We start from the raw sequence: 22,176 nt of genomic DNA on the forward strand, positions 1-22,176 counted from the left end.
ACTGTGTCTATAGACATGCCTATCCTGGATTTCAGAGACAGTAAATCATAAACAAGGAAAACCCAACAATGACCAACTACAACACAGAAAACTCTCAACAGAAAAGAAAGCTGAAACTACTAAAAACTAGAACAACTTTAAAACAGGCTCAGAGGAAGATTTCTCTCTGGTACACAAGAAGCTAGGTGCACACTGCTACCTCTCCAGGGTTCTGTTAGCATACAATTTGGCCACTGGCTTTTCCAAGCAACACCTGCCTTCTGGTGTCACCGGCTTTGAAGAGGCGGAACGTAGACTTAAAGAGAGTTCTCCCCCTCTCGTTCAGGAACGACGGCAAGAGACGCTGGCAGTGCCAGGACGTGCCAGATGACTGGAGCTTCCTAACATGTTTAACTTATTCATCAAAATGGTGTTTGATTGTCCAAGGGAGGTTTTGATGACCAAATTGTTACATACTAAGATCGCAGAAGATACACTGTAAGAATACATGCATTAGTTGAGGATGAAAAGCAATCACGGGGTGAAAAGCGGCTGTATCCATAGCACTTGATGCCTCAGAGCAAAGGACGTCTGAACAGGAAAACATCTGGTTCTCTATACAACATGACTATTTGGCATGCTACATACTTACTTCTGATTTGTTTCACAATCGGTTTTAAGAGATCCAGCCATACCTAAAAGGAAGAAAAAGAGAGAGATCGAGACATAAGTTCTTAATGAAAAAATGCCAAGTATTCTAAGACTTTATTTGAATCTGTTTAAAATTTTTTTAAAAAATTCTTTTCAGAATGTTGAGGCCATCTGTTTCTTGTTTCCTCTAGAATGTCATGGCCAACATTGCCTACGATGTCCAGAGCGGATCCTAATTTGCTAATTCTATTTCCAGGCCCTGGTGCCACAGCGGCTGAGCTCTCGGCCGCTAACCTAAGTGTCGGCAGTTCCTCACCCCCACTGCTGTGCGCCAGGAAGGGCGGCAGTCTGTTTTCACAAGGACCACCGCCTCAGAAAGGTGGTGGGCACTGCCACTCTGGTCCCGAGTCCCAGGAGCTACAGCCAGCTGGATGGCAACCCGTCTTGTTTTGCGAAAACAAGAGCAATCAGGTGCCCTTGTTACCAGAATGCAAATGAACCATGCCACCCCCTGTTGACAACTAGTCACCAGGCTGGCTGGAAAGGCCATCATCTTGGAACCCCTTTGGAGCCGTGCAATTACCCACATGAGGTTACCTTGCCCCCCCTCCCCATGTCACATGTTTTCTTCAAACTATCTTAACTTGGAACCTGTGTGCATTTGAAGGGGGTCTCTTGTCACACATATTTGCATGTTTCACAAAGCCAGGTTGGTTGGTATGGTGACTGTAAAAAGGGTTTCTACATTAATGTGAAAAAGGGAGGCCATCCCGACAGAAAACTGACAGAACACAAACAAGTCCTTCACGAAGGAAACGGCCCCTGGATCACATGAACTTCATCTTAGGTTCCGGAGAAATTTCCCCTGGAAATGCAAGCTAACACAACCAAATGCCATCCTCACCCATTAAATTTACACTCGAGTGTGCACACATGCATGTGTGTGCATGCACGTGTACATGCGTGCACGCACAAAGCTGGCAAAGGTGCTGAGAAACAGAAGTCTGCTCTGCTGGTGGGTGTTGGAGAACATGCAACTTTTTCTGCAGACTAGTTGGGGAATATTTATCGAAAGAGTAAAAGGTGTTTATGTAGATACTCTGGTACAGCAATTCCACTTTGTAAAATTATTCACATAAAGGCTTGCCTACAAGGGTTGAGCATGTGCAGGTATCTCGGAATAACTGTGCACTGACAAGGAAATGGTTAAGAAAGCATTCATCCATCTGGTAGATGGGCATGCAGGGGTTAAAATCGTGTTCCTGCTGAACATTTCTAGATGTGTTCGGGATGCTGGGGGCAGGGGTGGGGGTTGTCCTTTTTGTCTGCTCTCTACCTTATCCAAATCACCTTACACGAGCACTTACAATTCTCATAATGAAAAACTACACTTTAAATGGCTACTTAACTAGGGATTCATCATCATTTAAAAGTCTCATTCTTATATTCTCCATTCTCGATCACTTTTCTGTAAGGGAGGGGAAATGGCTTTAGTTGACTTAAGTTGCTTCTGCAAAGATGGATAATCTTGGAATCCCTGTGGAGCAGTTCGTTTTGTCCTCTTGAGCCGCTAGGAGTTGGAATTGACTCAATGTTATACCCCTAGCCTCAACTTGACAATACCCCCCAAACCAAGCCCACTGCCATTGAGTCTACTGCGACCCACCGAGACCCCTCAATAGTTTCCCAGGATATGAATCTGTACAGAGGCAGACAGCCTCATCTTTCTCCCATGGAGCGACTGGGATTTGAGCCCTGAGCCTGTAAGTTAACAGCCTACTTGCTCCTGACAGCTCCAGCAGGGCAACCTTGTAATTAGAGACGCTAATCATTGATGACAGCAAGTCTGTCCTTCCTCCCAGTAGTCCTCACAGACAGAGAGAGGTGCAAAATATCTCCATGGGACAGATGGGAAAGCTGAGATGCGGACAATAAACACCTGCCTGATTGGAACTCAAACCCTGTTCTCAAATTCACTGATTCTTGCAACAAAAAACATTACTTGGGCCTACTCTATAACGCATGGTGCTGGTCCTTAGGAACCGCGCCCGCCCCCCCCAACACACACACACACACCACCACCACCACCACCACCACCACTACCACCACCACCCCAACCCCGTGCCAAAGAACTGGATCCTTCAGTTTCTGAGGTTGGAAATCTCTTCAAGAGCAGACAGTCTCATCTTTCTTCCTCAGGAGGGGCTGTCAGGGTAGAACTGCTGACCTTGTGCTTAGCAGCCCAATGTGTAGCCCACTACACCATGAGAGCTCCTTGGGAACACAAGGGTGAGAACAACAAACACAGGTCCTGCCTCCAGGAGCCTCCTGTTGCCTGGGGAAGCAAACGGCAGCCAGACAGTCGTCCTCACAGAAGCGAACAAGTAGTAAGACACAGGGTCTAACTAACAGGCCTGGAAAGCTCTGAGTGATGATGGGGTCATAAAGGCTCCTCAGTTGGGGAGGCGTCCCCGAAAGTCATGACACTGTGCTATGATAGAAAGGGGAAGACTATCTAATAGGGCATGCGGTACACTCACCCAGAGGGCTGAGGTGAGGAAAAGGCCACTGTGGCCAGAGCGAGGCTGGTGAGTAAGGGCAGCGAAGCTACACCCCACCAGCGCTCCCCACGCCGCCAAGCCACTCTGCAAGCCCAAAGGCCTCATGCAGACCCGAAGAGCAACGGAAAGTGGGCTAAGTACGGGCAAACACCATGGGATTCACAATTTTCTTTCTTTCTTTTATATCACTTTATTGGGGCTCTTACAGCTCTTATCATAATCCATACATAAATCCACTGTGTTAAACACATTGGTACATAGGTTGCCATCATCATTTTCAAAACATTTTTCTACTTGAGCCCTTGCTATCAGCTCCTCATTTTCCCTCTCCTCCCTCCCCCATGAAATTTTGATAATTCATAAATCATTACTCTTTTCAAGTCTTCCACCAACCAGTCCCCCTGGGGGGTGGGGGTGGGGGCTATATGTCTATCACTGTGATAGGTTACCCCTTTGAGAAGCACAGCTTTCAGAGATTGCTCTGTTTGTCTGAAAGATCAGATGGGGGCTGAAGGGGTGCGGCTAATCTATCACAAGAGTCCAGGCATGAGATAACAAATGGCGTTTGGGGCAAAGAGTGCACAAATTGATTTGCGGAGAAAGTGGAAGGGTTTACGAAAGTAATAAAAGACCAGAGAGATTCATGGATGGTCCGGATCTGGAGGCTGAGTGGGAACAATGGCCAGAGTGCCACGGTGGTTTCTGCCACTGGCTCCTGTGCAGGGACCACAGGACCAGGACCGAGGGGCTCTGATACGTGGGTTTAAGGTACACGTGGGTCACCGCGGTCTCTCAGGTGGCTGTGCTGTGGGCCTGCACGTTGCTATGAAGCTGGAAGCTATCCTACCGTATTTCAAATACCGACCAACTCACTCATGGTGGGCAGAGTTCAGCAGCGCTTCTAGCCTTGGCTAGTTGATAAGGACGGCCTGATTGATCTTCCAGAAAATAATCAGTGAACACCCTACTGATCCCAAGAGAACACTCACTGCCCAATACAGTTCTGGATGAAGAACAAACATCCCCAAAGTCATGACGCCTGCGCAGGACGGGGCTCGGTCTCGCTCTGCTGCAGGAGGGCTGCCACGTGTTGGAGGCATCCTGGCGACCACTATTGCTAGCAATAAACTGGGTCACCAGGATGAGCGGGTCTGGAAGTGAGAGAGTCACACGCGCTTGTCCGGTGCTCGGACCAGAAGCTTTGGCTGGAGAGGTGATGCTAGTGGTCCCCACTGTCCTAACTCCATGGGAAGGGCGGGGAGTGGGGGGTGGGGTGCTGGCAGCGAGGAGCGTCCAAACCAAAACACCAAGCTCACGGCCATCAAGTTAATGCTGACTCACAGTGACTCTGTCGGACAGAGTAGGGCTGCCCTGCGAAGTTTTGTTAGCATTTCATCCACATGTCATAGAATTGAATAATTCAATCCTATCAAGAATGTACAATTGTCATCATATTCAATTCTACATTTTCTTCTTCCTTGTAGTCAATGTTATTCATTTAATTGTATATATATATTTTTCTAATTGTGGAAAAATATATACACAATAGAATATTCTCCAATTCCACAATCTCTACTTGTATAATCCAGGCTCATAGACTAAGCCTCTATTGAGATCCTTTTCCAAATTAGTCTATCACCATTGACCTAAACTCAATGTTCCCGATGTAACAACTCTAAGTCGTTATAGGAGTAGAAAGCCTCAGCCTTTTCCCGAGAAGCACCTGGTGGTTTCAAACTGCCGACCTTGTGGATTGCAGCCAATGCGTAAACAGCACACCACCAGGGACCCCGGGTGGTATACAGAGAACAATGAAAAAGCCGGCACCATGAACAGTCATGAATCAGCCAGGTGGAAGCAGATGGGGATAAAACAATTTTTCAAGGCAGAAGGTTGTGTCCGGGAAACCTCAGGGAGACCATGTTTCCAGAAGGAAGGAAGGAAGAAACATTACCAACCATGGCAGGGTCAGGAAAGTCGAGCACTGCACGGTCTGCGGGTCATCAGGCAGGGGGTGGAGAGGCAACAAAGAGGGATGCGTTTTCAAGAAGCTTAGCTGCAAAGACTAGAGGGACGGCCAAAGGAAGGAAGGAAGGAGCGGGCCGGGTCAAGGAAATGGGCTCTTCGTTTCCTTGTGTTCATTAGGAAAAGAGTGGGCGAGTTTGACAAGGAAACTGGAACTGTGGTCAAGGAAGGAGAAGCCGTGCTGTCAGCGAGCTGAGAGGAGGTGAAGATGCCCATCTAAAACACCAGCGAAGGTAGCCGGCAAAGAGACCATCTGCTACCAAGGAGGCCATTGTGACCTACAGCGCCCCCATGTGCTGCAGAATACCGCTGCTTTCTACCCACTTCTCAGTGTCCTGTGATCCGACAGAGAAAGGAGCCCTAGTAGGATCACCCCGAGGTTCCGCAGAAGAAAGGTCCTGGTGATCCACTTCCATAAAGATTACCGACGAGGAACTTCAACGTCACCAGGAGTTGCTGCGAGTTAGAATGGAGCCAACAAAAGTATCAGCAGCCAAGTTAGAGATTCTTCCCCGCCTTGCAACGTCTTTGTGAATTCGAATCTCCAACCTTCTGGTTAGTAGCTAAGCACCAATGATGTGTGCCCCTGAGAGAGGATGAGACAGTGGGTATTTGTCTGTTCCCCTCTGAGAGGACGGGAGGAAGGAAGCTCGTAGCAAGGTTGCCTGGGAGAATGAGCTAGCCAGAGAATGCGCGTGGGATTCCCCAGGGTTGTGAGGATCTGCCCCAGCGGCCGCTGGCCGCTGCTCTCTCCACCTCCACAGCTGTCTCGGGGGAGCCATCAGCGCGAGCTCTCACCACTGCCAAGTCCATCACGGAAGCTGCCCAAACGTCTGCACACTACCCAGGGCACCACGAGTACATTTTGGCAATGTAGCTGCCAATTCTGCAAATTGTTTTAAAACATCACAACTCTGTTTCTGGCATTTCTGTGGAAAGCATCAAATACAAGCACCGATTTGAGCCAATTGAGCATGTGGTTTTATAACATGCAGGCCTGGGAACATTAAGATTGGCCTGAATTAATCAGCCCATTTGGTAGCACTCTCCAGCGACCAAGCCACAAGCGTCATTGATGGTGCCATGACTGAATTAGCCTGGATGGGAACTTCTGGCCCGTGAGGAGCTAGTCATTGGTCAGAATGACAGCTGCAGAGCCGGGAAAGTAAAGTCTTCATCCCCTCTGAATGGCTGAGGGGGAAACGGCAGCAAGGAAACAAGTTGGCTGCTTGACTAAAGCCTTGAAGTGTGACGTGGCAAGGGGGTTACAGGCAAGCAATTGAAATGTGTCTGGGGCGTCCTAGCCAAGCCACTCGTTCATTCAGCGCAGGCAGAACAAAAAACACCAGGACTTCCTTTCGCTGCCAACAGACTTCCAGAGGGTCCGAGTTGTAATGCCCGACTTCTAGCCAGGAGCCCTGGTGGTGTGGCTGCTTACAAGATCGGTATTTCGAAACCACAAGCCACTCCATAGGAGGTGAGGCCTTCTGCTCCCACACGTCACAGTCTTGGTAGTCCAGAGTTCTCCGCTGTCCCACAGGCTCGCTAGTTGTCAGAGATGACCGGATGGCAGACAGAGTCGGCTTTAAGTTGCTGGCTTGATGGGAGCCCTAGTAGCGCACTGGTTAAGTGCTTGGCCCCATGAGCAGCTCTAGGGGATAAAGACGCCACCATCAGGCTGCACCTGTGGACTTACAGGCTTAGAAACCCTGTGGGGGCGGAGCGGGGCCAGATTTATTACTCTGTCCCATTGGGCTGCTGAGTTGGAACCATCTCAAAAGCAGTGGGTTTTCATTCCAACCCCTAGTCTCACAACGCAACCACACAATCCAGTCCCCAGTAAAATTCATCCACAAGTTTCAAAGCACACTGACATGTCCACCTTACTATAAAGGTGTTTGGTAAGACGACTGTCCTTGGGAGATCCCATTCCCAGTCAAAGGTGGAAGAGACATGAAGATGAACCTAACTTCATGCAACTTCCCGTGTTGGGGACTGAAGGCCTTTCAGCACAGGGTCAATGAATGTTTCCCTGCCGTCCCCGGGACTCCACACAGCTCAGCCAGGCAACCCGTTTCCCAAACCACATGTGAGCCTTTGCTTCCTGACCTTCGTTCATGCGACTTTCACCTTCTGGAAATGTGCTCTCTGTCCTGACAGGCTGCCCAGTGAGAAGTACGTCAATGAACGCCAAGGTAACAAGGATACTTCAACACTCAAAAGCCAAACACACCGCCATCATGTCAAGGCCACCTCACGGCGAGCCTCCCGGGCAGCGGGGCAGAGTCACCTGCTGGATTCTGAGATGGTAACTTTTCACGGGAGTAGAAAGCCCCATCTTTCTCCCACTGCAACGGTAGGCCTTCTCTAATAAGTAATTTTTTTCCTTAAAAAAAGAAAGCTACACTATCAACCTCAATCCAAATAGAAACAGTAAGATTAGTGTGGCAAAGACACACTTAAACAAAGTACTGCTAACAAAATATTCTAAATAAAGTTCATCTTGGAGGCAGCCCTGGAGAAAGGCTAATTGTAATATGAGGAGGTTCTCGAAATAAAATGGAAAAAGCTATGTTGGGTGGACCTTCCGTAGTAGGCATTCTTCCCACTAGGGGAGCATCGATTAGCTCACTCTCAGTGCACCCAGTGGTGTCTCCTGGGAAGGTTCTCTCTGGTTACAGTGAACTTTTTCGTAAAACAGTTTCGTTCGAACCTTGCTTTCTGTGATGACTGACTTAAGAGAACAGGACCTGACTGTCAAATTTCGTTTCCTGCTCGGGGAAAAATGCCGCAGAAACTGCTGTGCTGTTGAACACAACTTACAAAGACAGCTCTATGGGTAAGACTCAAGTGTATGAGTGGTTTTCTCGTTTCAAAAAAGGTGACATGTCGAATGATGACACACCTCGTTCTGGACGTCCGTCAACTTCCCGAATGGATGAAAATGTTAACAAAATTCGTGCACTTGTGCTCACAGACCGACGATGAACCATGAAGAGACGGGGAAGTTATCTGGGCTACTGCGGAGCTCGGGTCAGTGAATTTCAACAGAAGACGTGGGAATGAGAAGGATCACTGAAAAATGTGTGACCAGCAGAAAGAGCGGCCAGGGGAAGCATGCTGTGTTTGGAAAGAACCGCTCCACATCGACCCAGGCCTTCCTCCCACGGTTATGACCGGTGATGAGACATGGTGCTGTTCTCACAACCCCGAAAGCAAACATCAATTAAGCCAGTGGAAGATGCCATCATCACCTTGCCCCCCCCACCCAAAAAAAAGCTCGTCAAGTGAAATTAAAGATCAAAACGATGCTCATTTGCTTTTTCCTGAGAGGGGGATAGTGCAACTGGAGTTCATTCCACCAGGTCAGACTGTTAATCAAACTTTCTATTTAGAGGTTCTGAAAGATAGCATTAACAGTGTGTGGCAGATGATTAGTGGCAGATGGGGGACTGCTTCTGCCACCATGACAACGCACCTGCTCACCGGTCCTCTCGTTGTGCCAGCTTTTGGCCAAAAATAGCATGCTTGTCTTGCCCCAGGCCCCTTCCTCACCTGACCTCACTCCTTGTGACTTTTTGGTTCCATAAATGAAGAGGGACATGAAAGGACAGTGACTTGACTAAATAAAAGGGGTGGAGATAAAAAGCGAGGGAGGTGCTGTTAGCCATCCAAACAGATGAATTTGAAAAATGTCTCCAAGAATGGAATGGCAGATTTGACAAATGTATGAAGTGCAGTGGAGAGTACTTTGAAGGTGATAAGGTTGTTTTGTAAAAAAATTTAAATATATAACTTTTGGTGGTGGTGGGGATGCTGGTCTTCTTTGGATACCCCCATATAGGCACTGCCTAATCTTCTGCAGTAACTAGTTGACTGGCTTCCTATATTATGCTACTGTTGCTGAAATTGTTTAATGCAGTTTTCATTTTTAAACAAGGAGAGAGCTAAACTCTATTCTGTTGTGTGTTTCCAACCCATTTTATTATGACATAATCCAGACATCATGCCAGTCAACAACTCACTAATACTAAGAAGTGTTGTACAATTGCTACCACAATCAGTTTCAAAACATTTTCTTCTTTCTTGTACTCCTTGATTTTAGCTCCCCATTATGCACCCCACTCCAACCTCTCTTGCCATACCCCGAAGAGTCCTTAATCTAGTTACTGTCTCTATGGATTCACCCATCCAGGGTAAAAGCTAGGACTTTTAGCTTGTAAAGCAGCAGCAGACTACGTCACAGAGGGAGCATGACTTTGAAGTCAGAGCGTATGGTGCGTGACCTTGGGCAACTTAAGTCAGCTCTCTGAGCTTGGCTTCCTTCTCGGAGGAAACAGCTACCACTTGTATTAAATGATAGGTGAAGGTCCACCTCAGTACTTGGCACACAGTCGGCCTCAAATAGGGTCCCTTCTCTATCCCCTCTGACAAAAGTAATGTTGGAAAAATGCTGACACAAATTCAGTAGAGCAAGCTCCCAAGGGAGGAAACATGCACCTTAGAATTTTACACCCAACAAAAAATATCTTTCAAAAGCAAAGGCAAATAAAGTCTTTCTCACACCTACAAAAGCCGAGAGAATGAATCACCAGCAGATGTGCACACAAGTTTTGAAGGAGAAGGAAAAGGGATCCAATGGAAACCTGGCTCTAGATACAGGAATGGGGCTCGCCAGACGGTCTCTACGGGGCTATATATTTAAGATGTTTTTTTTCTTATAACAATGCAGCGAGTGATTTATACAAAGTAAATTTTTTAATCACAATTTAAAAAATTAATCACAGAATGATGTATGGAAACTCCCAAATACTTTACAAATAAGTAACATAATTCTGAATACCCCAGAGGTCAAAAGAAAAACAACAAAACACACTCAATTAGCAAACAACAAATTAGAAACAAATAGAAAACAAATCAAAATGTGTCACAAAAATATTCTCAGAATAACCTTGCACTAGTTCATTGATGCATACTTGTGTATGCATTCTAGGAGACTGGAAAATTCGGGTAAACAAAAAGTAAAGAAAAACTGACTCCTATCATCAAGAGTCCTCAGTTAACACTTTCGTGAGTTTGGATTCGATGTTAAGTATGAATCAAAATCAACCACAAAGCCTGTTTAAGCACACATTGCTGACCCTGCCTCTCCCTTCTAGTCAGCAGGCCTGAGGAGGTGAGGTAGAATTTGCATTTCTATTGAGTTCCCAGGTGATGCTGATGCTGCCAGTCCAGGGACCCTGCTGTAAGCAGACATCCTCTAAGCTGGGACCTCCTTCCCAGATCTTTTGGCATGCATGATGTGTCTGGGAATAAACACAGATTTTAGTAAAACGAAAATGAAATTATACTGTCTTATAATTTTGTTTCCCAATGATTCCTATTTTATAAAATTTCCCCTCATTAAATACTCAGGTCATATTCAAATTTCTCTAAATTGCCTAAAACAGTCTTTCCTGCTGGTCTGTTGAAACGGAATCCCAGTCTGACAACACGCTATCAGCTTCCAGTCCTTCAGCCTCATTGATCTAGCACAATCTCTTTGTTTCAAGGACGCTGATCTGTGGAAGGATGTGTGAATGAACTTTGAAATCTGAAAATCATAGGATCTATTTTTATTTCCAAGAAAAATTTACATTGAAAAGGAATTTGATTTGTAAGCCACAGTGCAAAACCAAACATTTCCCCATATTATTTGTTTACAGAACTCATTAAGTACTCTTTGATATGCCAGATATAAAGAGAATTTTGGAATGGCAGCAAGACTTAGCAGTATAATACAAATTCGTATTTCAAGCTCCCATGCCTGGGGGCAACATTACCCTTCTGGGACTTTCCCCTTTTAAGAAGGCTCAGAAAACCCAGGCTTGGAACTTACAGAACACCAGCTCCTGTTTTAACAATTTTAAATCATTTGTTTAAATTTGCATGAGCTTTGAAAAATTCATTTCAGAGTATCTCACTTGGGTATTCTAGCTGTTTAGCTGGATTACCCCCTCTGCACTTCTGTCTTGGCATTCCCTCGGCTCTTTCCCGGGGGGAGCTGCTGGCTAAGAGTTGGGCTGCTAACCTCAAGGTCTGTGGTTCAAATTCACCATCGGCTCTGAAGAACCAAGGCTGGGCAGCTGGATGAGCCACCGGCAGGAGCGGGGTGCTTCACTCCGTTGCGCATGGGGGTCGCTGTGGACGCAACGGACTGGAGGGCACACAATAACAACAACAAGCGTCAGAACCGACTCCATGCAGTAGGTTTGATTTTTTGTTTTAAATAGGTTTAGTTTGGGATTTGGTCTTTTCAAAATCTTCTATTTTAAAATAGAACACAGACGCTGAAAACTACAGCTAAATAACTTAGTGAGATGCTATAGGACAAATACTCTTTTAACTATCGCCCAAGTTAAGTGCCATCTTGAACCAATTCCTTTCTCCAAAACCAACCATTACCCGGATGTTTACTTATGGAAATCATTTTTTTCCTTTTTATTTTTCCATTTTATTAGGGGCTCATACAACTCTTATCACAATCCATACATATACATACATCAATTGTATAAAGCACATCTGTACATTCTTTGCCCTAATCATTTTCAAAGCATTTGCTCTCCACTTAAGCTCTTTGCATCAGGTCCTCTTTTTTTTTCCCCTCCGTCCCCACTCCCCCATCCCTTACGAGCCCTAGATTGTTATTTTGTCATATCTAGCCCTATCCGGAGTCCCCCTTCCCCCTCTTCTCTGCCGTCCATCTCCCAGGGAGGAGGTCACATGTGGATCCTTGTAATCAGTTCCCCCTTTCCAACCCACTCACCTTCCACTCTCCCAGCATCGCCCCTCACACCCCTGGTCCTGAAGGTATCATCTACCCTGGATTCCCTGTGCCTCCAGCTCCCATATGCACCAGTGTACAACCTCTGCCCTATCCAGTCCTGCAAGGTAGAATTCGGATCATGGTAGTTGGGGGGAGGAAGCATCCAGGATCTGGGGGAAAGCCCCTTCTAGCCATGGATCTTTCCTGGGGACTCAGGCACAGCCAGTGAGCTGAAGCCCCACCAGCCTCACTTCCCAGGAGCACTCGGGTGAATTTCCTTTCCAAGACGGAATGGTTGATGTGGTCCACACCACGGGCCAGCTGATGTTCTTGGCCAACACCATACACTAAAGCTTCATCTTCGCTGGTTTGGATTGTTTTAAATGCCTTTTACACATATTTGTACCTCTAGCTTCCTCTTCCTTTTCACTGCAGTTCCTCTGTGGGCCTGTACAGCCCTCGTGTCTGGATTTCGCTGGCTGCACACTCACAGCTTCGTCAGCATACCCCAGGGTCCTGCCTGCCAATGGATGGCTGGATCCAATCAAGTCCCTCTGGCAACACTACACAAGGCATCGCACGCAGGAAAAGCACATCTTTTTTTTTTTGAAAAGCACATCTTTGCTGGGGTTTTGGTTTTTTTTAAATGTCATTCAGGTCTTGATACCATTCTGTGACTCTTTATATGGGAAACAAATTTACCAAACTTTTTAAAGAAAGCAAGGTGGAGAGTAGCTTTTCTAACTTCTTGGAGCTTTCTCTTCCATGGGTGAGTGTAGAAGACACAGCGGATTCTGTTCTGAGGTTCCCTGGCTTGATCTCCCGCCCCCTTCGCTTCCATTCCTCTCTATCGCTCTGCCCTCCATTGGGCGCGGCTCCTCCGGTGTGGGGCCTGTGTTCAGGGCCAGTGAATGACCGCAGGAGCCATACAGCTTGGCCTCCTTGGCTCACCAGTGCTGGTGCTGTTTTCACGAACGTCCACTGGATGGACACCCAGAGCGGCTATTTGAACAATCTCGTCTTCTCTGAGGCGACCGGGCTCAAACATACCTGCAGTCACAAAGATGCCGCGGGACGGGCAGCGTTCCATTCTGTACAGACACTGTTGGCAGGCAGGCCCTTTGGCGGCTGATGTCTTGTCTCCAATCACTTATACGTGGGAATCTAAGGGTTTCTTTGACACCCGGCTTTGCCGTGAATGTAGCCCCTGAGGCTTTCATTTTGCTAATCAGCTGCTCTGTTTTATGTGTGGTTTTCAGTTTGGGAAGATTCAAAGTTACTATATATCCACCGCTACCACCATCCTCACAGTATCCTGTCCACTTCACGAATACCTTAAGTTGATTTACTTAATGTTCTCGAATTTACCTCTGGGCTCTAATATCCACTGCGACGGCTACACACAACTCCCAGACCAAATTCATAATGAAAGGGGTTATGAAGGAAGTTAACAAGCTGTAACACTGGTGAGGATGCTCCAGGTAGAGTTGTTTATGAGGACCTGTTACAAACTTCTGTCAAGTCTGCTAATAAACGCTCAAAGGGCATACACATAAGCTCGGTGTGCCAGCAAACCAAGCTCCCCGACTTCAGTGCCCAGAGGCACCCCGCTCCTGTACGACACTTGGCTATACCTCCGTGGGTCAGCAAGTCCAACTTCCCCAAGTAAGTGCCCAGAGGCAGGCCACTTCTTAAGCCAGTCTCCAGCACAAAAGCACTCTTTGCTTGCTCCGTGGCTTAGTAAAGTCCATCATTCTGTTCTGTGCTCTGGCTCCTGGTTCTGCTGCTGCTGCAGCTCTGTTGTTATAGCTGTCACCTGAATCCACGAGGTTCACTGAGCAGGTATCTCGGCCCAGCGGGCTCACCCCACTTCTGGCTCTTGCTGGTCATGGGATCCCTCCCTCCTCTTGCTTCTCAGAGGGCTCATTTTCTACACAGCAGGATGGCACTCCAGAAGAGCCTGTTTGCAATTACTCAGAAGTGAACCCGATCGATCGGTATCTTTCCTCCACCTTCTTACCAGACCCATGTAGAGGGAAAAGAGCTTTTGGTAGGAGAAGTTAGAGGTTTTAGCTAGAAAAGTCATATTAAATAATTCTCTGCCCCTGCATATGTTTCCAGGTATTTTATGCTTCACTGACTTTTTAAAAATTTTATCTTGTGTCCTTGAGATGGGGACTGGGAAGTGCCCTGAACAGGTACAACTACAAGTCCTCTGAGCCTACTCATTCGTTACCTGTGTCTCGTGCCTCTTGGCGCACCTCTAGTTCTAGCCTCAGGTGAAATGTTGCTGTGACGGAAAACTCTAGCTCCGCAGAGAACCAAAAGGCCACCTTCCATGCTAGACACAGAGGCCAGCTCTGGGAACGGTACAGCATCGCTCTCACCGGCCTCTGCAGCAAGTTCCTCGCTCCACCCGTGGAAATCAGTGCGTGAAAACCCTTGGTCCTTCCCGCAGCTGACCCCCGCGAGCCCATTGGAGAGAAAGAAGCAGGCAGGTCAACGGGCTAAAGGGGGAGTTCCCTGCAGAGTTAAGCAATTCAGAAAGTGCCAGCATTTTTAGGAAGGTACAGCAGGGGACGCTTGATGTGCTTTTCCTGCTTGTGGTAGTCACTTCCAGGCCAACTCTCGGCCTGTTGATTAGCTTCTCTTCATGTCAAGGCGCAGAAGGACCACCCTCTAACTGCACCATGGGACGTGTAGAAGGGATACAGTCCTGGGGTCATCGTGGCAGGGATGGGGGCCTGCAGTTACCATGCTTCTTCTCAACAGACGGTCTCTTTGCTCCTTGACCACGAGCAGGGTCAGCCTGGCACCCTGCCCCTGCCACACCCCAGCATCTGATGAGGCTCTGCACCAGGTCCAAGTGGCAGGACCTAATATCTGAACCCTGTTAAATGATGCAAGTGACTCAGTAATGTAAATCAACCCCAATACTATCTGCAGGGGCTTCCAAAAGTCCATGGGGTTCTCTCCATCCACTCTGTGAAGCACGTTTGTGCACTAATAACGTTTACTGCAGTGCTAGTCACAAAATCCGAAAGGTGGGAACGGCCCAGGTGCCTCTCAGCACATGAACAGACACACAACATGTGGGCCACGCGTACAAGGGACCATCCTTCAGCCATAGGGGAAATGAAGTCCTGATGCGTGCTACCCCGTGAAGCATCCCCAAAACACCCCGCCACGCAAATAAGTCAGCCACCAGAGGCCTCCCACTAGGTTACCTCCCCTAGAGAAAACGGTCTAAGATGGGCAGCTGCATAGTAACACAGGTAAAGTGTTCTGGAGACACCATCCTGTTCATTCATTCACATGTAATCCTGGGGGCGTATTTGTGTCCCTGGGAGGAGGAGTGGTTCCCGCAGAGGGGGCGTGGCCTGGAGAGCCTGGATATTTACTCTGATGTTGAGCAGAAAATGCTGGCCGCCTCCAGACAGACCCGCACACACCAGACAGACCCGCGCACACCAGCATCGGGGACGGTGAGGAGGGACCATGCAACGCTGCTTGCTCTGCTGTATTTAAAGATGCGGGGAGTCGGCACTGATGCGACAGCAGTTAATGACCATGATGACAGAGAGGACTAACCAGATGCGGGACAGTTGCCGCAGAGCGCCAGGCACACGGGAAACGTTCCGGCCAGTCGGCGCCCACAGGTCAGCCCGGCAAGCCTGCTGGTGTCCGGCCTCTGGAATCACCAGAACCTATGGCATGCTAAATACAGGGTCTCCTTGATTCCTAGGATCAGTGGGGTTATTGCCATAGCAAGCACAACCTATTTATTAAAAAACAAAAAGGCCGATTAAAAGGTTTCTCTGCTCCTCTGGGGCCACGCTGGAGATGCCGGCCCATATCCCAGGTCAAACCCGGCCACACTTGCATGCCAACACCACATCAGCTATACTAATTGGTCGGCTGAAGGACGAGTCTAATTAAGAGCAGAGCATAACTGATTCTTTAATAATCCTCACAAGCTTATTTCCAACCTGGAGAAACACATGCTCGGCTGTGGGAAGCAATCATTTCCTGTTTACTGTAAACAATATGCCCCACTGGGTTATGGACGAGACGAGAAGAGGAGACGATGAGGCGGGGCAGACAGCTCAGCACCCTGAATGGAACACCTTTCGCCCCATGGGGCAAAGATTCGCAATCCCCTAGGCTACGTATGCTGGGGGACTAGTCTCCCCAGTTCCCAGAGACAGCCAGCCGGTAAGACCAGAGGTAGCAGTACTACAGCCAGGCAAGTGGGAAGCAGCGTCCTAACTGGGAGTATGGCCAAGGTAATGACCGCCCAGGCAAGAGTGGCGAGACGCATCCTGGAGAAGGACGTCGCGCCTGGCAAACTGGAGGGGCAGCGGACAAGAGGAAGACTCCGAAGGAGCTGGATTGACACCGCGGCTGCAGCAAGGCCCTTGGGCATGGGAAGAGCTGTGAGGAGGGCAAAGGGCCAGGCAGTGTTTGGTTCTGTTCGCTAGGCCAGGTCTTGCAGAGGGTTGCAATGGATCAGAACCAACTCGATGGCATCTAAAAACAACAACAAGGTAACAACAACTAAAGCTGGCACTGTAGGAGGGTCTAGACTCCAGGCTATGTGCTACAGGTAGGAGTGCACCTGATCTTGGCACGAGCCCCGTGAGGTGGCCAGACTGCCGAGCCAGGGAGGCTCAGGAAGGCTAAGCAAGCAGGGCACAGCTTTGTGCCGGTGGGTCCCCCTGTCACTGGATACTGCAAATCCACTGGCATCGAGCTGATTCCAACTCCCATCACTCCTGTCAAGCAAAGTCCAACTGCCCATGGGTTCTCCAAGGCTGTGAATCTTGATGGCCACACACAGCCACATCTTCCCCCTGAGGAGGGGACGGGGGTGTTGGATCCCCGAACCTCCAGGTAGCTGGCAGCATGTCACCATCGCACCACCAGCACTCCTGCTTGCACTGAGACACCTGGCGAGAACAGCAGCATTGATGACTAAGCCCAGGAAAGGGACCGCCACTGGAAAGAACAAATCTGAACGCTTAAAGCAACTCTCTCTGGGGCGCAGAAGTGAAATGCCACCTCATATTTACTACTCTCCCAGGCCAGTAGCGCCTCCTGACTTTATCCAACCTGAGTCTGCATGTGGCTCTCCCAGGCAGGTGCTGTCGGTGAGTCTGAGCAGCCCCAGATCACTGTCTCTGCGACTGCGTGCTTTCATTTCATTGCATGTAGGAGGCAAACATCTAATACGTGGTATAAACGTGCAGACAGACCTGGGTTCCAGATCAGTGGTATCAAATGAACATTGCAGTAAAGTGAGTCCCACGAGTTATGGGTCAGAACATGAACTGCTGGCATCTAACAACAACAACAACAACAACATATAGGCACACCTTGTGTTGCTGCAGATCTGGTGTACACATCATGTTACATGCCCTGGGTAACGAGAAAGCTCATGGGACTCACTTTACTGCAATGTTCGCGTGATTGCACGATCTGGAACCGAGTCTGCGCCATCTCCCAGAAAAGTACAGCCAATGAACTTACAGCCTGAAAGAATCGGTCAGTGAGACGTTGACCCTGATACAGTCTTAACAATTTCTACCAGTAGGACAACTCGTTCAAGGGGCATACTATAATTAATAGTCTATGCTTCGCCTCGTAGTGAAGTGAGTACCACCATGGGTCTGAAGGCCTCGTGAGCAGTCATTTATTTTTTTAAATTTAGATATAGCTATGGTCTAATCATCAGGAGCAAAAGAGAAAGGAGGAGACCAAAGAGGCAGAAGAAGCCAGTCTATAGGCCTAAATGGCCTACATGAGGCATACATAGTCTCCCTACCTGAGACCAGAAGAACTAGACAGTGCCCAGCTATTGACTATTCTGATCAGGGCCACAATAGATGAAGCCCGTGCAAACTGTCTGGGAGGAAAATCCAGAAGAGAGCTAAAATTCTTAACAATTCTGACTTCCCGGACCAGGTGAGACTAGAGAACTCCCTAAGAACATGGTCCTGCACTTAAACTGTAACTGTCTTTAAGGGGCCCCTGCTAGCGAAATGACAGGCACAGAAAATAAAAAATGTCGTATGTGGGTGTGGTGCTCCGTTAAGAACTACATGAAGAAACCTAAGAGATCACCAACCACTCAAGCAAAGGTGAGAAGGTATGGGTGGGGCAGGGCAGCTAGGTTACTGGAAACAAAGAACCAGAGTCCAGTGTGAGAGGAGGCTGAAATGTTACGAAATGGTAACTGATGCCACTGAACAACTGGTGTAGAAATTATCAAACGGGGAACTTGCTGTGTAGACTTTCACTGGGAAGAAAACCAAACAGTGAGCTATTAAAAAAAACCCAAACTTTTAAAAAAGGTTACTGCCACCAATCAAAAGGGAGGGAGGCAAATTCCACAGAGTTCTTTCAGGTTCTTTGGCCTCACATTGGTAAGGTCTGTTGAAAGAACATGGTGATTTATTGGTTGGGCAATTCCATGCCTCTGCATTTGAGCTACCAAACCTCTTGGCAAACACAACTAGGATGCTCCCTGCAGCATCATCGGTGAGAAAAAAGGCTTGTGAACGATCTACCTACGCAGCCCACTATCGCAGCCAAGGCCGACGCGACCGACAGGCCTCTCTTTCGGGGCTAACTTGTAGCTGTGGGAAAGAAAGGCCTGGGCTCTGAGAACTTGCGCTGAAAAGGAAGGAGGCGTTCGGAGAAGAAGGAAGAAATATTCAGGACACTGGCGTATGTTCAAAATGTACATTGTGTGCACACACACCCACACACGGATTGTTGCAGGATCCACAAGAAACCTGTCATGCAGGTTCCGGGAGGGAGGAGTGGGGGGCTGGGGGGCACGAGAGTCTTCAGTGTCGATTTGTTTCAACTTGCTATGCATGCGCACTGCCGGGTGACTGCCTGCAACCAGGGCTCAAGCACAGGGCTGCAGTGTTTCCTTAGGCCGCTCTGGTTAGAATCGACTTGATGGGATCTAACAGCGTCCATATGCATGGGTTCCTTCGTAAAAACTAAATGAGACTTTCTGGATGTTGTTTTTTCCTACATATATACCTACATAGCCAAAGAATCTAAAACCAAACCGAATCCATTGCCACCAAGTCAGCTGTGACTCGGAGTAGGGTCACAACGACTCCCTAGGGTTTCCGAGACTATACATCTTCAGGGACACAGACGGCCACTTTTTAGTCCAGCAGGGCATTTTCTGGTTAGCAGCTTGAAGCTTAACGATGGTGGCAGCAGGCGTTCTTAGAATAGTGCACCTTATGACATGGGCAACATCTTTGAAAGCTTTTGGATCCTGGCACAGGGGAGAACTAAGCCAGGAATTATGGGAGGGTTTAGGGCAACGCCTCCCCACAGGAACAGACGCCAGTGACAGCAACCTTAACTGGACATCACTTACTGTGATCTTTTTGTGGTCAGGAAACTCCAGGCCAAAATAGTCGCCCTCCACAAGGTTCAGGTGGTTGCACACTGCCTCCAGCAGCACTTTCCCTGGGGCCCTTTGCTGTGAACAGAAACAACAGGGAGTTACGCCCTGACCACACACCACGGCTCCTCACTCATGGCTTAGCAGAAAGCTCCCGACCCTTCCCAGCTGGCCTTCGACCCATCTATCCCACCATTCACCTCGATGGCCCCTGGACGCCATACAGATACCCCTCAGTGCCTCGCCCATGCTGCTCCCACCCTGTGAACCCCTGGCCCTTAGTGTGGCAACTGAGAGCCTATGGCAGTTTCTTCTCCATCACAAACACGCAGAATCAGTGACTCCTTGTCCAGGTCCCCACAGCACTGTGCGCAGACGCTCATCTAGACTGTACACAGCTGGAGGGCTGATGTGGTTCATCCTTCTTCCCACAAGACCTGGAGACCAGTAGGTTTTGTTGAGTGGATGCACCAATGAACGTTACTGATTCTGCTACATTGTAGGTAAGCAGCTATGAGTAGATGCCACATGATGTCCCCACATTCCACACCACTGAAATCCAGAAGAAGCGCACAGCTTTCTGAAGGCATGGAATGCTCTCCATGGATAATCTCGAATGTGTCAGACTAGAACCTTGTAAATCCAATGTAAGAGACATCAAAAGAATCATTCCACTTCTACATGTGGCAGGAGTTGCATATGACCATAAGGTAAGCCTCCTTCTTCCTTCTCTTTTTTTTTAACGTTTTATTAGGGGCTCATACAACTCTTAGCACAATGCATACATACATCAATTGTGTAAAGCACATCTGTACAATCACTGCTCCCCTTCTTCCTTCTCAAACACAGCCCTCTCCCAATCTCTCTCTCTCTCTCTCTCTCTCTCTCTCTCTCTCTCTCTCTCTCTCTCACACACACACACTCTCTCTCTCTCTCTCTCTCTCTCTCTCTCTCTTTTTCCAAGGGGATTGGCGTTAGGCAGCTCCTGTGGATTGATGGTCACCAGTCTTCTCACACTACTCGGATACAGCCATCTGCCCGGTTTCAGCTGTGTTGTGCGTGTACATGGGATTTCATCCAGCTATGCTATGTAGGAAAGAACCAGCAGCTCCATCTCGGCCCCTGGTCCTGGGTTTGCGCTCTCGCACCCGTCTCCACAGAGCTATGTACTTAACTACCCACAGCCACTTACCCCGGCCCTGCCCTCATGCTGGGGCAGAGGTGAGGCAGTGGTGGATTTTGTGCCCTGCATGCAGCAGATCGGGATCCCATTCCCGGCCAATGCTCCTGGCACAGCCACTAACCACCATCATTGGAGCTTTGCATGTTGCTATGCTGAACAAGCTTCAGCAGAACTTCCACACAAAGACAGACGAGGAAGAAAGACCTGGAAATCTACTTCTGAAAATGAGTCAATCAACCCCTTACATAGCATGGTGCATGGGGTCGCCACAAGTCAGGGACCAACTCATAGGCTGCTAAGGACGACGACAATGTCTCACACTCCAGTAAAGTCTATCGGTACTAAGCACAGTGCTATTCAAACGAGTCAGGGGAGACGAAGATGCGGGAGAAGCGCCACTCTGTAACATGCTTTCCTTTAAGGGGAAGACTGCATTCCTGTCTCACAAGCCTCCTTTCTCACAACTCCCAGCGTTTTCCACTTGTTACACACAATGATCCACTAATGATCTGAGCAGCTGGCTTGCACTCACGTTTCCCCCAGAGTTCCTGGAACTAAGCGAATTTGACCACGGCAGCTAGGTTTACAGAGTCTGGGAACCAAGACTTAACAATTTAAAGCTGAAGTCTAAACAAGTAAAGAACCAATAAACAATGGAGGCCTTCAAGGGCACGGTGCTCAAGGAGGCACTGTGGGCAAGACTCCGCAGAGAGGTAGACTTACTCCGTGGGCTGGGCCGTCCCGAGTCCGCAGAGATTTCCACGGACTTGTGAGGCCTCTGTTGGGAACAGCCATGGGCCATGTGGCTGCTGTAAACGCCTCGGCTATTCTGTCTGAATGACAGAAAGACAGACTTCGAAGCAACACTGGGAATCTAGCTAGTAAATGACATAAGTTTGGTTTTGTCGCTTTAAAATGTGTTATTCTACATAAATCCCTTATATAAATAGACTTTCCTCTGATGCTGAGATTGTTTTTTTATATAAAGAGAAATCAACTTAGGGTTTGAATGCAAGTTTGGGTTGAATGATAGCTCCTAAAACTCATCCACAAAGTAGATCAAGCCCCCTGCCAGTGCTGGATCCGGGCTGCAAGGCGCTGGGTGTGCAGCAACATTTGAGAGTATCTGTGAAGGCGTAACTACAGCCTCCGTCCAGCAGTTTCAATGGGCTCAGTGGGCTGAGCAGTAACCTCAATGTGCAAAAGGCAGATACAGCCGAAAACATGTGCAGCAAGTATCAGAAGTCAAGGGTCCTGTTGCCCTTCCTCTCAGGATCAGACTGGCTCCCTGTGTGCTCCCAGGGCTGAATTCTGCCTTACAGAAAGTGTTTCCCAGAAGAGGAGCAAGGCAGGTTTCTATGCGAGCTGATGTAACGAAGGCATCCAATGACGGCTTCTGCAGGAGAAAGGACCGGGCCTCCCTTTCTACAAAGGAGCTGCACCATCATCCCACAGCACCACTTCGCAGGCCTTTGTCGCCAACAAGATTTGTTTTTTATTTTGTTTTGTCGACTTCCATCCCAAAATCAATCCTGTT

General features: G+C 48.3%; 1 protein-coding gene across 2 annotated transcripts in view; it reads right to left on the minus strand.

Annotated features, from left to right (window-relative positions):
- Positions 1-22,176, minus strand: part of FARP1 (FERM, ARH/RhoGEF and pleckstrin domain protein 1) — a 345,779-nt gene that overhangs the window by 90,983 nt on the left and 232,620 nt on the right. For both annotated transcript variants that reach the window (XM_075563476.1, XM_075563477.1), the window contains exons 3-4: positions 19,430-19,534; positions 632-674 (exon numbers count right to left, since the gene is read on the minus strand). In XM_075563476.1, the coding sequence (XP_075419591.1) occupies positions 632-674; positions 19,430-19,534 (148 nt within the window). The remainder of the gene's footprint in view (positions 1-631; positions 675-19,429; positions 19,535-22,176) is intronic.

The sequence above is a fragment of the Tenrec ecaudatus genome, chromosome 11 (assembly GCF_050624435.1).
Source record: "Tenrec ecaudatus isolate mTenEca1 chromosome 11, mTenEca1.hap1, whole genome shotgun sequence".
NCBI lineage: Eukaryota > Metazoa > Chordata > Mammalia > Afrosoricida > Tenrecidae > Tenrec > Tenrec ecaudatus.